Consider the following 13,909-nt stretch of genomic DNA (forward strand, 5'->3'; position numbering starts at 1 on the left):
TGGTGTATGTAGGACAAGTTTGCCTGTCTTGGGAAATCCTTCATTGGCAGCACAGGAAAATCCAAGACTTATTCCAAAACGACGACGCTCGAGGCTCTCATCAGTACAACATAGTCGCCTCCGACTTTCAGCTTTTTCAAGTGCTACTTCAGCGATTCGTAGAGGATGAATCATTTCAAGGACCAAGAGTTCAAAACTACGTTAAGAATCGATGTGTTATTCGTAGCCTCATGCAAGTTCCCGCCATAAAAGGTATCGATAAATCGACAAGTTTGCATTTCGTGTTGGTGTTCTTTTTACTAATGTGCTTTTTTTAAAAAAAAAAAAAAAAAATGTATTTCAGATGATTGTGTGAAGGATAAGAAGTACTTAATGGAAGGGAATGAAGATGCAATTTTTTGTGAGACTTTGGAAAAAATCATTGTGGAAGCAATGTTTACATTCTGGGAATTTCTTCGGAAAGACGAAAAGAGCAATAACTTAAAGTTTGCTCAACAAACTGCGACTGACCCCGTTGACTCTAAGCTTCTGATGGGCATAAAGAAAGAATTTCAAAAGGTTTGCTTTACGAAGTCTCGTTCAGCTCGTAGATTTGAGTTGAGATATGATTTTATATGAGAATTTTTTATTATAGTAAAAATGTTAGATGTGATTTTTTATGAGAGCTTTTCATTATAAGAAAAAAATTAGATGTGATTTTTTATGAAAGCTTTTAACTGTTGTAAAATTGAAATTGAAAACTCGAATCCGTGAAATGAACGAAACCTAAAACTTTGACTAAGCCACTACTAGAGTAGGTTATGCCGTACAGTTTTTTATCACTACTGTAGAATTCACTGGCTAACTTATTTTTGTCTGTTTTTTTTTTCTTTATTTAAATTTGATTTTTTTTTTTTTTGGTTGAAGAAAGAGAGAAAGGTTAAGGACATACAGAGGAGTGGGAATTGTGTGGTGAAGAAGCTCCAAAAGCAGCAAGGAGGCGGGCTTCAACACGCATTGTTTTTGGCTCAAGTTGAGTTGAGACTTGTTTCAAGAGTGCTAAGTATGTCAAGATTAACTAGAGATCAGTTAATTTGGTGTCAGCAAAAACTAAACCAGATCGGTTTCGTTAACAGAAAGGTTCACATGGAAGCTTCGTTTTTGCTTTTTCCATGTTGACATTGTAACTAATATTCTGCCTCGGTATTTAATTTGCTCAATACAGAAATAATAACATTAGGTTTTGGATATAGCATTGGCCTAAACTTGTTTAATGAGGTATACACATTCAATAGACATGATATACATGTACAAATTTTATGAAGATGTTGCTCATTTTCAAGGATACCTTTTTTATTTTGTGTTTCTCATGATTTGCTTGTAGCATCGACTTCCTTCTGGCAAAAGGTCGCGGCTTAGTGAAGCTTCGACCATGCGCAACATTTTATTTTTTCATTTTTGGCATTTCAAAATGTTTCAATGCTGCAAACCAATGTTATTATGTACTAAATCTAACCAAACAAGGCCCGTTTAGTTCGCTGATTCGAGTTTTTAATTCGAGTTGAGATGTGATTTTATGTGAGAGCTTTTTACTGTAGTAAAAAAGTTAGATATGATTGTTTGTGAGAGCTTTTTACTGTAGCAAAACTCGAATTCTAAACTTGAATCAGTGAAATGAACGGGGTTAATTGTCAGGGGATGTTCTTTTGCTGTTTTTGAGTTAGGTGACTTGAGTGTAGATTTTGAGTTGAGTTTGAGTTATAACTTGAGTTGAACTTGTAACTTGAGTTTGTGTTTGGTTGTGTACATTTGAGTTATGGTTTGAGATAAGAATCTTTTTTGAGTTTGTGTTTGAGTGAGTTAAAACTTGAATTTGTATTTATATAGTATTTTAATAAAAACTCAATGCTGATGGAAAATTTTAATAAGGTATATGGGTGGGGTTTTATTCGTCTTTTTGTTGTCAACGCATAGAAAAAAAATCATCTCAATCAGATTTAAAACGAAAAAGTTATAGCATTTTTAAGAATATAAAAAATAATGTTCATTAATTTGAGTTTGAGTTTCTGAACTCGAATTAAAGGGGAAACTTGAACTCGAGTTTTAGTTTCAAACTCGAGTTCAAACTTAAAAGAATATGAATTTAAATAAAATTATAACTCGAATTATTTTTTTTGAGTTTTTGACTCAAAAGGGGGCTGCCATGTACTTCTTTCCTTTCCATTTTTTGTTCCACCCAAGCAAACACAACCTCAATGTCTTAAAACCAAAAAAAAAAAAAAAAAAAAGGTTAAAGAGTCACCTGGATTGATTGATACTTGATAGTAAAAGTTCCTCATGAGAAGGGCTTGAAGAAAGATATGATTGAGTTGTTGAAATCTGACTCAAAAAAGTTGAAGTTGTAAATATAATTGTGTAATTACTCCATTGAGAAATCTAGAGGAATGCCCCCCTCAACACAGGAATATTAAAATTTATGTCAATTTTGTCACTTTTTAAATAGTAAAAGATAAAAGATTTATATCCAACTTTCTTTTATTACATATCAATATGAGAACACCATAAGTTAAAAGAGAAAAAAAAAAAAAATCATATAAAACTAAAGAACCGAGCTAAAAAGGTGTTCAGGCAGATGCCCTGAATTTTCTCTATAAGAGTTGGCGACTTAAATCGCTCCAGCCCAGCAAAAGAAATGGGCCAAACTAGCGACAGACTGCTTAGGGTTCATCTGAACTTTGAGCCCATTTTGTTGGGCACTTACAAAATTAATTTTGATTATGAGACCAGGAAAAAACACCCACATTTTCAGGGGGGCAAAAAAAAAAAAAAAAAAAATCCACATCTTCACATAATAATAACAAAGTAGCAATAAGACTATAAGTTATAACCATGTGCAGAGACAAATTAATAAAGGTACCACTTACCAAGGTATGAATATGATAGTTGCTTTGGGTTGAAGATAGGATCTTTTAAGTATTTTTCATTTGTTTTATATGTTTATAAAACCTTTTCTTTAGTAGTTCTTAAACCATTTTGTTCCATCTAAACAGTAGATCTTTCAATGTACATACACAAGTAAATCAGACTCAATTTTGTTGAATCTTTTCATTATCATTAATCTTTCACGTAAAATATATTAGAACTTTTTTTTTTAATTTTTAATCAAAGTTAGTCAAGATTGTAGTTATTACTGGTAAGGAAAAATGCCCATTAGTGGAGAAACAAAATTTCCACTAAATCTTTAGTTTTGTTGGCCAACAAAAATGTTATCACAATATTGCCCCTATGTAATTGTCATAAAAGTCAATATAAATGATTAAACTCAGTTTGTCGATAACATGCACAACTAATGGTGACTGACAAGCCTCGTTCACTTCACTGATTCAAGTTTAGAATTCGAGTTTTGCTACAGTAAAAAATTCTCAGAAACAGTCACATCTAACTTTTTTGCTACAGTAAAAAGCTCTCACATAAAATCACATCTCAACTCGAATTACAAATTCAAATCAGCGAAGTGAACGGGTCCTAAATTTCTAATTAGTGGCCGCCAAAAGCACGAAAATTCGGCATTATAGGATTAAATCACCACTAAGGAGCTTATAGGTGAAAGCTTAGTGGCTTGAAAAAAAAAAAAAAAAAAAGGGGAACTACAAAGAATTTATTAATTGTGTGTGAGATTATTCTTGCGCCACTACAAGTCACTTTCAGCATCTTTTATTACGGTTTGTTAGGGATTTGATTCCTAAATATTCTTATTGGCAATAGTTGTTGTTGTGTTAATCTGAATTCTGTTTTGAAAAAAAACCTGAGCTTAAAGTTTAAATCATGTTTATCTCTTAATTACTTGGGTTTTGAATTATATATTTTTGTGAAATTAGATTCTTAATCTAATATTTATCTCTAGTTCGATTTTTGTGGAGTTAATCCTCGTGCTTAAATGCATCTAGATTAATTTTATTATTCTACTTATTAAGGAAGTTTTTTGGTGGTTATTTGTAGGATTTTGCAGATAAATTTCGAATTTGAATTGTATTTGAATTTGAACTAACAATTAACTTTGCATCAATTTTAGTGTATTAACACTATAAGCACAAATACTCTATCATGATGAAAAGACCATAAAATAAGTTCTACGCGATGTAAAGGTTCGAGATACTGTTCGAACTACAGTTTTTAAGACAATTGGAATTTTGAGAAGAGAAAATTCTGAAGATTTTGAGTTAGTGAAGTTCAAATTCAAAGCTGGATCTAGGATTTCATTATTTAAAAAAGATCACTCGCTCCATATTTGGCATTTAGGGGTTGTTTGGTTGGGAGATTCGTACCCCGATTTAAATCATAGTTTATGCTTCGCTACAGTATTTTCTCTCACAAAAAATACACGTAAATAAAAAATAATTCTAATCTTATGATTTTAATCCATGAACCAAATGTTTCATTAGCTTTAGCATGAGACAAATACCAGAGTTAGTTTTTAGGCTTCATTTATTGCGCACAAACTCTGTTTAGCTTTAATTGATCCTGAATAAGTCTAAGGAGGAGCTAAAGACGGATCATCATACTCAGAGTACACCAATTAGATCAAAGGCTAGCAAGAGGACTTTGAGTTGGATAAGCAGTCTGAAGATGAGTTAAGTAAGAAGGCTAGATATCTCATGGATTCTGTAGTGGTGGAGATGGGCTCGTTTAGTTCGCTGATTCGAGTTTTTAATTCAAGTTGAGATGTGATTTTATGTGAGAGCTTTTTACTGTAGCAAAAAAGTTAAATTTGATTGTTTGTGAGAGCTTTTTACTGTAGCAAAACTCGAATTCTAAACTCGAATCAGCGAAATGAACGGGGGACTTTCTTAAATTCCAATCATTGTAACTGTAATTTGATGTTTAGTAAAATCCTTATTTTTAACTAGTGTGATTAGAACCCATGGATTTTTCCCTCTTGAGATTTTGACCACATTAAAAAACCGTATTATTGTGTCATTTATATTCCGCGTATTTATTTTGCACAACAATTTTGTGTTATTGTTTTAACAGGATGTTTTCAAGTTGTTCTGTGTGTACAAAACACTGTTTTTAGTTTGTCTGATCCTGACACAGTTTTCACACAAGTAGAGATTTGTTTATATTTTTCATTCTTTTTTTTCTTTTGAAGATTTGTTTATATCTTTATTAACTTAGTCGATACGGCACAAACAAAATATAAAGAATTTTAGGATAAGATATGAAAAAATATCTTAGAATATTAGTACAACATTACATGAAAATCATTTTAAATTAAGAAACAATATGATAATTGAATAAAAATTGTTGAAAATTAGAGTATTCAAAACTATGATATTTTACGAATAAAGTATTTTTCTCCTAAATATATAAAAAATAATGAGTATGGTACTTTTAAAACTCCCAATTACTCCCATTATTGATTACTTAAATGAAAAGAAAACGAGACTTGTTTTAATTTAATTTGTTTTCCACCGCATCCAATATGCAAATGAACCTTGCACTTTAGGTGTGTTTGTTTCATGCGTTTAAACTCTTAAGTTTTATTCTGCAACAGTGTTTTCTTCTTACAAAAAATTTAAATTTTAAATGCCAAAATTAAAAATCACTAATTTAAACGCATAAACCAAACGAGCCATTTGTTACTAATCAGAGTGATCGAGTTCTAGACACTTATGCTTAGAGATGGTAGTATTCCTCATTGAGATAGAGTCCTCCGGAGCTCCACCCGGAAAAATGCAGGAATAGGGGATCATAATTGGTGATGGAGGTGGGGATGGGATAAAATCTACTCTATGAATCTTAGCGCGGTGGGGAGAAGGAAAGCACTCTCCGCCCTACCTCCATTCCGATATTCATATGAACATATATATTTGTGTAAATAAATAGATACTATTAACACTTAAAATATAATTAGTTCTTTTGTGACTTTATTCTTAAGAATTGGTTTGCATATTTGGAACTTAATTTATTTTGTGCAACTTTTAATTTTGGTTCAAATTTATATTGAATTTCTACTTTGTTTTTATTTTAAATTGTTGTAATTTTGAAATGCATTATTATGTTATATAAAGAATGGAGCTCTCATGGGAGAATCCCCAATTCCGACCTCACTTCTCCTTATGCGGCAAAGAGGGCGGGGATGGTGATGATTTCGGGGTGCAGGAATGGGAACGGAAAATCATTTCCTGCCTTACATCGTCCCATTACCATCCCCTATTTATGCTAGACGTTTTAATTAATTTTTTCCCTTTTTTGAGGGGGCTTCTTTCTTTTTTTCTTTTTTTTTTTTGAGAGGGTTGTTTTATTTACCTGGCTAGGTTGGGCTCATAATGCAAATATCCGCATTGTGCGTTATCTTATTATATAGTATGCAAGTAGGAAGTTCTTCTGATCAGCAACCAAAAAAAAAAAAACAAAACAAAACAAAAAAGAACTAGGAAGTCCTTTATGTTGAATATGCATCTTTCCAACTAGTTCTCATTACTTTTGCTTTTGTTGTGTGTGTCGCATTAATAAGTTAATTATTTAATGATGTAGATTGACGTTGACCTAGTAATGGATGTATAGTATATAGTTCATTCACAACGCTAGGAACTCCAACATGTTATCACCATAACATATTCTCTATAATGGCATCAACATGCCAAAAACCATTTGCCTATAAATTAAAACATGTAGAGAAATCACCAGAGAGAGGCACACACACAGAAACACAAAATGGAGCAGAAGCCAAATAGCGAAGTTGTGGTGTTTGGGACATGGGCAAACTCAATAAGCGGCAGAGTTGAGCTAGCCCTGAAACTTAAGGGCATACCTTATGAGTATGTAGAAGAAGATCTGGCAAACAAGAGTGAGTTGCTTCTTCACTACAATCCTGTCCACAAAAAGGTACCTGTCCTTGTTCACAAGGGCAGGCCGATTTTGGAGTCCCTTGTCATCCTAGAATACATTGATGAGAACTGGACTTTCCCTCCAAAGATTCTGCCCCAAGAACCTTTTGAGAGGGCCAAAATCCGCTTTTGGGCCAACTTTTATGACCAGAAGGTAAGGAAATTCTGTAAGTTTTTTTATTTTTATTTTTTATTTTTATTTTTTAAGGACCTTCATACACCGGCCTACTAGTAGAGTCAATTTTTAATCGTTAGATTTAGTCAAAATCACTTTAGATTAAAAAACTATGCATAATAGACAGCTTCTGATATAGATTTAATGAATAAAAAGTAGAGAACTATCGATAATTCATTTTTTTCTGTCATTCCATAGGAACTCCCAAAAAAAAAGATATTATTTTGGTGGTGAGATTCGAACTATGCATAATAGACAGTTTCTGATACAGATTTAATGAATAAAAAATAGAGAACTATCGATAATTCATTTTTTTCTGTCATTCCATAGGAACTCCCAAAAAAAAAAGATATTATTTTGGTGGTGAGATTCGAAGTCAAATATCAATTTTGTGGTAGGTTGGTGTGAAATTATGCTAGGCCAGGTCTGCTATCACACTTTTGTAAATTTTTTTTTCTTTTATTTAGAACTCCTTCTTAACTACTGTCAGGAACTATGGTTTGTAACCATAGATTAAGTGTTTAATGGTTTGATATGTGAGTGTCCATGTTGAAAATTTGTAGTGCCCGACACGAAATTGTTTCAATCACATACCAAGTCATTAAAATCTTAATCCAACAGTTAAGAAAACAATTCATAATGGTAATTAAAAAGGATTGGTAATCACAAATTAAGATAATGGGAGATTTGAAGTGAAGACATAAAATTAAGATAGGAATTAAATTAGCCTAGAATCACAATCGTTTAAATGCTTCTTTTAGGAATTATTAGATATCTCTTATATTTGATTCTGAATATTAGCTATAAACATCTAGCTATTATATTTTGTTTTGATGAATGGTATTTATTATATATGTTATATTTTCTTCGTTTTTTTTTTTATAGGAATTAAATTAGCCTAGAATCACAATCGTTTAAATGCTTCTTTTAGGAATTATTAGATATCTCTTATATTTGATTCTGAATATTAGCTATAAACATCTAGCTATTATATTTTGTTTTGATGAATGGTATTTATTATATATGTTATATTTTCTTCGTTTTTTTTTTCTTTTTTTTTTTTTCACGCAATGCATTTTGCAAGGGCAGCCTATGTGTCCCGACGGGATAGAAAGGTCCTTGTGCATATGATTGATTTGAGAATGAAGCGACATTCTAAACGATGACCACTCATGATTACATAGCTGCCCCTATCACATGTAGTCGTGTTGTGTGTTTTAATTTCCCCTTCAAAGTTAATAATTTGGTTACAATATCATTAAGTGCAAACACAAACCAAATTTGGCAATTATATATCATGCACAGATAATACCAGCCATATACACCATTGGAGGATCAAAAGGGCAAGAAAGAGAGAAAGCCATCGAAGAGTTGAGCGAGTTGCTGGGGGTATTTGAAGAAGGAATCCAGAAAGATTTTCCGGGAAAATCACCTTTCTTTGATGATGATGGTAACGTTAGCTTTCTTGGGATTGTAGTCAACTCGTACGCATGCAGCTATCCAGCTTTCCATGAAGCTGTTGCGATGATCATTTCATCTGAAAAGAACCCAACATTTCTGTCGTGGGTAAATTCTCTTAGGGAATGCCCTTTGATCAAAGAAACGCTTCCTGATCATGACAGATTGGTTGATAGGCTCAAGGCTTTTCAAGCTCGAATACTGTCTTGATGGACTTTTTCAAAATCATTGCTTTTTTTTTTTTTTAAATTTTTTTTACATGCATGGTTCTGTGTATGTGTATAAATAAAGTTTGAATTAAGTCCGGTGCATATGTTAGCTCAATTAGTGTGTTTAGTGGTCGTGTGAGTTGTTTTCAGTGTATTGAGTTTTTCGGTTTAAGTTCTAGAAATAGTTAAAAATAAAAAAGCCCTTTGTGAATATGCACCAGATTTTATTAGAATTTTGTTAATGGAAGATGGATTTGACAAATGCTTTGAGTATATCATTAAGTCAGGTTTAAAGTTCAAATCTGCCAATACAAGTTGTATTTTGTTTTAAGGGCATCAAAATAGTTTCCTGCTGAACAAAAACAAAACAAAACAAAAAAAGTGCGAAACACTTAACGGAAACTGATTCTCTCTTAGTAATGATGTTTATTTATTTATGTTTATGTTTATGATGTTTAAGATAATGTTTCCGCTTTTCGAATTGATGTTCTTCTAGAGTTACTGTCACTTCCAATGGTGTGGCTTCCATTCCTCTGCTTTGGTCGTTTTGTTTGGGGTCGGGACTCCGATTTAATATCGGTCGTTTCGGCAAACGACATTCGTATCATTAGAATATCTTTTTTTGTTTTTGACAACCTTCGACACACATTACCTTTTTCAGAAATTACAGTAAATAACATACTTATAAAACTAAACTAAATAAATAGAATGTTTAGAAATATTTAAAGTAAATAGTAATAAAAATAAATATTTTTTACCACGTAAATTTCTTATTTATAACTTGTGAAAAATTCTTTTACCACATAAATTTTTAATTTATTGATATTTATTTTAAATAGTTTTAAAAGCTATTATTTACTTCATTCTCCCATATATTTTTTTTTCCTTTTTTGGCAAACGACACACGTTGACAGCCTTTAAAGTTTAAATCTATGGGGAACAAATCTTTTTTTCTTTTTTCTTTTTTACTTGAATCTGCCAATAAAGAATTCCATTTTTTTATTCTTTTTTTCACAAAATGGCAAACCGAGGAAAATTGAGCATATTGCACAAGGAAGCCGTGTGACCGGATACGCTCATTCAGATTCTAAATTGAAGGAACAGATTTCAAAGTAATGCTAATATTACACACACCAAACATCAATATATGTTTATTGCAATCTTCACAACACATTAGTAGCCATTATTAATCTACGTGATCCGCAACTTTTATTTGGTCACATAATATAATTATTCCACTAAACCAATACTAGTTCTGTAACGACATAAAATCCTTTGTTAAATATTAATTATTGGGCGCCATAGCCAACATAATCTGCAAATGGAAAGGATGGAGTACACAAAATTTGAATATCTGAAGATACAATTTGTACCTATGTGAGAAATTAACTTGTAGAAACAGGAACTATTAGGCTAACAATTATATGGCAAATAAACTGCCACTCTTATAATTAGTAAAATTTAATTTTATAACCATTTGTCATGTTCAACTAAAAAGTTAGCACATGAACACTTTCTGCAGTATGAGTGCCTTATGCCAACGTATGTTTCTAAACGTTAAATCTAATCATAATCGTATTATTGTAAAACTAAACTTAATATAAATATGACGGTTTAAAGTAGAAATGACGGAGGAAGTATTAATAAGCTGAGATTCAATCTCAGATGAAGGTGGAATCACGTTCCAAGCCTTCAGATCTACAACATCTCAATTGTTAAGAGTCAACAAAATCAGCTCTAAGACCTCACCAACCACCAAACAGAGATTATGAACTCCCTTACAACCAAACGACATCAGAAAAGTATTAGCCAACAATAACATAAAGCAAGAAGCAACAACAAATTAAATACAGCAACACAAACGACAGATTGTATAGCTCTTACATCAAAAAACCCGAGGATAAATATATTGGTCAAATTGTAAAACAGTATAGGGAGTTGAAATTTTACATTTACCTACCTTTTGATCATAGAAGTCAACCCAAAAACGAACTTTGGCTCTCTCAAATGGATCCTCGGGCAAAAGCTTAGGTGTCCCTTTCCAAGTCTCATCAATGTACTCAAGGATGACAAGCGATTCTGTGCTATGGCCTTCCCTTTGTGCAAAAGCACAGGTACTTTCTCGTGGACAGGATTGTGGAGAAGAAGCAGCTCACTTTTGTTGGATAGATCTTCCTCTACGTACTCATAGGGTATGCCCTTAAGTTTAAGGGCCAACTCAACTGATCTCTTGCAATAGCTACTAGCCCATGTCCCGAGCAGTATCACCTCACTTTGCCTCTCTCTCTCTCTCTCTCTCTCCATATATATATATATATGTATGTATGTATGTATGTATGTATGAGATTAGGAATTGGTTTGACGTGTGGATTTGCTTGGTGAGGCCTTATATATATGGTTAAGGTGGGCATGAGATTTCTTGGATTTTATGTTATGAGTTTTGGCGAGTCATTCAATTCAGAGTTGAAAGAGATAATATTCTTAATTAAGGATATGTTAAGAAAGATTTAAGAATCGTAAAAGAAGAGAAAAAGATGGAGATCAAAACTTGGAGAAGAAGTTATTGTTGTTGTTGTTGTTTTTTTTTTTTTTTTTTTTGGGCTTTGTTTTTGTTTTTTTTTTTTTTTTTTTGGGCTTTTGTCAATGGTCCTGTTAGAAAGAATTTAAGAATTCACATCACGTGCCTAATTTCAGTGTCTAGAATGGTGTTAAATTAATTGTGTCCACATCATTTAAAAGTTTAAGATGTCTCTTTAATTAATTTTAACTTGTTTTGATATTTAGATATATTAAAATAACGTGTCCCATTATAATTAGTTAGATACTAATTAATCAGTACATCAAAAATTAAATAACAAATTTAAGTTTAGAATTCAAAAATTTTGAAGGTGATACTGTTTGAGAGTTGATTCATTGTTTTAATTAATCTTCAAAGAACGAATATTGTAAAAGAAGTTTACGATATAGTAAAAGTAAATAAATATTACTTTTAATTGGTGTTGCAATATTTTAAACTATCATAAGTAAATAAATATTACTTTTAATTGGTGTTGCAATATTTTAAACTATCATAAGTAAATAAATATTACTTTTAATGGGTGTTGCACTATTTTAAACTATCATACTTTCGAAGAAATTATTAAATTTATACACTAGTTATTTTTTTGATATGATGTAAATAATATAATCATCACGGATCATCTAATACCATTGTTTCTTTCGAAAAAATAAATAATAAAAAAACATGTGCATTCTTCAAAAAAAAAAAAAAAAGAAAAGAAAAGAAAAGAGGAATGCACATTTCCACATGCCCATTATCGTTTAAGTACTTAACAATACAAAAAACAAGAAATGTTCTTTAGCTCCCATCAAAATCAAATCAGAATAAAAAAGTATAAAAAAGAAATAACTTGAAAGACTTTTTGGATAGCTCATTTTTTCAAACTTACTAGATAGTCTCAAAAAATAAAAGTTAATTTTCATAAATAGTCTTAGGATTTGTTTGGTTCAACAATTTAAAATGTGAAGATTTGAACTTTTTTTATTAGAACTGTAAAATCTGAATTGTAGTGATTTGAATTGTGATTCGAACCGGTGTTTGGATATGTAAATAAATTATAATTTGAATTATGAATAAAATCAGAATTGTGTTTGGATAAAAAGTTGAAAACTGTCATTAGAGTTTTATAACAAATATTATAAAATCTTATTGTAAATGGCATTAAAAAATATGCAATATGAACGGAAATTTGTTCATGTAAAACTCTATATAAAATAATGATAATAATAAAAAACTAACGTCATAATCGCATATCACCTTTGAAAAATGTAAACAAATAAATGAACATGATTTCATATGTATGCAAATTGCAAACAGAACATAACAAATTAAGCGTCTTGGAAATGGTCACCGATTCAAGCGTCTTCAAAATGATCACCAATTTTCTATTTTTAAATTATAACCAGCAATTGCTTCGTGAGGAAGGTAATGGATCTTTTCATGGAATTAAAATTGGGCGCAATGTGGCTTCCATTTCACATCTTATGTTATGACACATTCCTTTTTTGTCGAGCTTCGACTCGAGAATTTTCTGCAATCAGGACTTGCGTAGCTAAGTATGAAGAGCGGTCGGAAATCTAGCCTTATTTTCTCAAATAACTCTTTCGCGAACAGTCAGGCAAGAACTCCTCTCCAGTTCCGGTACGACTGAAGTAGACCGAGGCGCTCGATACTTAGAGAATCCTTTGGTCTTAAGAAGGCGCAGGGGAGAAGATTTTTGGCACATCAAGGATCAAGTCATGAGTAGAATGGAAGGTTAGATGTCTAAGGTCTCGTTCGCTTCGCATATTTGAGTTAGATGTGATATTTTCTGAGAGTTTGTAGCAGAAAAAATTAGATGTGACATTTTCTGATAGCTTGTAGTAGAAAAAATTAGATGTGACATTTTCTAAGAGCTTTTAACAGTAGAAACTTAAAACTGAAAACTCGAATCGGTGAAATGAATAAGGCCTAAATGTCTTTCTAGGGCAGATCGTACCATTCTCATCAAATTAGTGGTGCAAAGCATTCCCTCCGACGCCATGGCTGCATACAAATTGCCTAATTCTTTCTGCTCCGACTTGGATAGTCTAGTCCGTCGGTTTTGGTGGTCTGGGGATGTTCACAAAGCTAGAACGCTTGCTTTACAGAGTTGGGACTCCCTCTGCCAGCCGAAAATGCATGGAGGCTTGGGGTTTAGGCGATTCAAGGCCATCAATGACGCTTTCTTGGCAAAACTGTCTTGGAAAGTAGCTGCTAAAGAAAATACTTTATGGGTGCGAGTCCTTATCAAGGACATTCTCCTAGGGAGAGATTTATTTACCGGAATTCTTGTTTTACTTATTGGGTAGGAGGGAGACGTTTCAATTAGTGCGAAGCCGTGGATCCCATCATGTTTCCCTATACCAGCCACAGCCTTCAAGAGACATGTTTGTGCCTCAGAAAAAGTTTCTAAACCCTTAAATTTTTCAACTCTCACTTGGAATGATAAATGTTTGGCTGATTTGTTTCAGAGAGTGGGTTGAGAAGATTGAGGAGATAAACTTGTGTACTACCTCGAACAAAAATATTCTTCGTTGGACTCAAGCGCCCAATGGTAAATTCTCTGTCCGGGCGCCCAATGCCTATTGGGCAGCAAATAGAGATGCCTTCCATCCTA

At 32.3% G+C, this 13,909-nt stretch overlaps 2 protein-coding genes across 2 annotated transcripts in view; both read left to right on the forward strand.

The window, feature by feature from the left end:
- LOC21385048 overlaps positions 1–1,234 on the forward strand; it is a 5,359-nt gene extending 4,125 nt beyond the window's left edge. The window contains exons 4-5 of the mRNA XM_024175279.1: positions 344–558; positions 907–1,234. Of these exons, the coding sequence (XP_024031047.1) occupies positions 344–558; positions 907–1,158 (467 nt within the window). The 3' untranslated portion in view covers positions 1,159–1,234. The remainder of the gene's footprint in view (positions 1–343; positions 559–906) is intronic.
- A 5,462-nt stretch (positions 1,235–6,696) lies between these two features.
- LOC21385049 (glutathione S-transferase U10) lies at positions 6,697–8,712 on the forward strand. Its single transcript, XM_010088253.1, has 2 exons — positions 6,697–7,023; positions 8,350–8,712. The coding sequence occupies exons 1-2, from the start codon at positions 6,697–6,699 to the stop codon at positions 8,710–8,712; spliced, it is 690 nt and encodes a 229-aa protein (XP_010086555.1).
- Positions 8,713–13,909: the final 5,197 nt, after the last annotated feature.

Source organism: Morus notabilis, unplaced genomic scaffold (genome assembly GCF_000414095.1).
Source record: "Morus notabilis unplaced genomic scaffold, ASM41409v2 Scaffold1817, whole genome shotgun sequence".
Taxonomy (NCBI): domain Eukaryota; kingdom Viridiplantae; phylum Streptophyta; class Magnoliopsida; order Rosales; family Moraceae; genus Morus; species Morus notabilis.

What these genes read in the sequence shown, in the direction of transcription:
- LOC21385049 (XM_010088253.1), top strand. Translation starts at nt 6,697, where the DNA reads ATGGAGCAGAAGCCAAATAGCGAAGTTGTGGTGTTTGGGACATGGGCA. An exon ending in CCAACTTTTATGACCAGAAG is followed by an intron (nt 7,024 to 8,349) that starts GTAAGGAAATTC and finishes TATCATGCACAG; the next exon opens with ATAATACCAGCCATATACAC.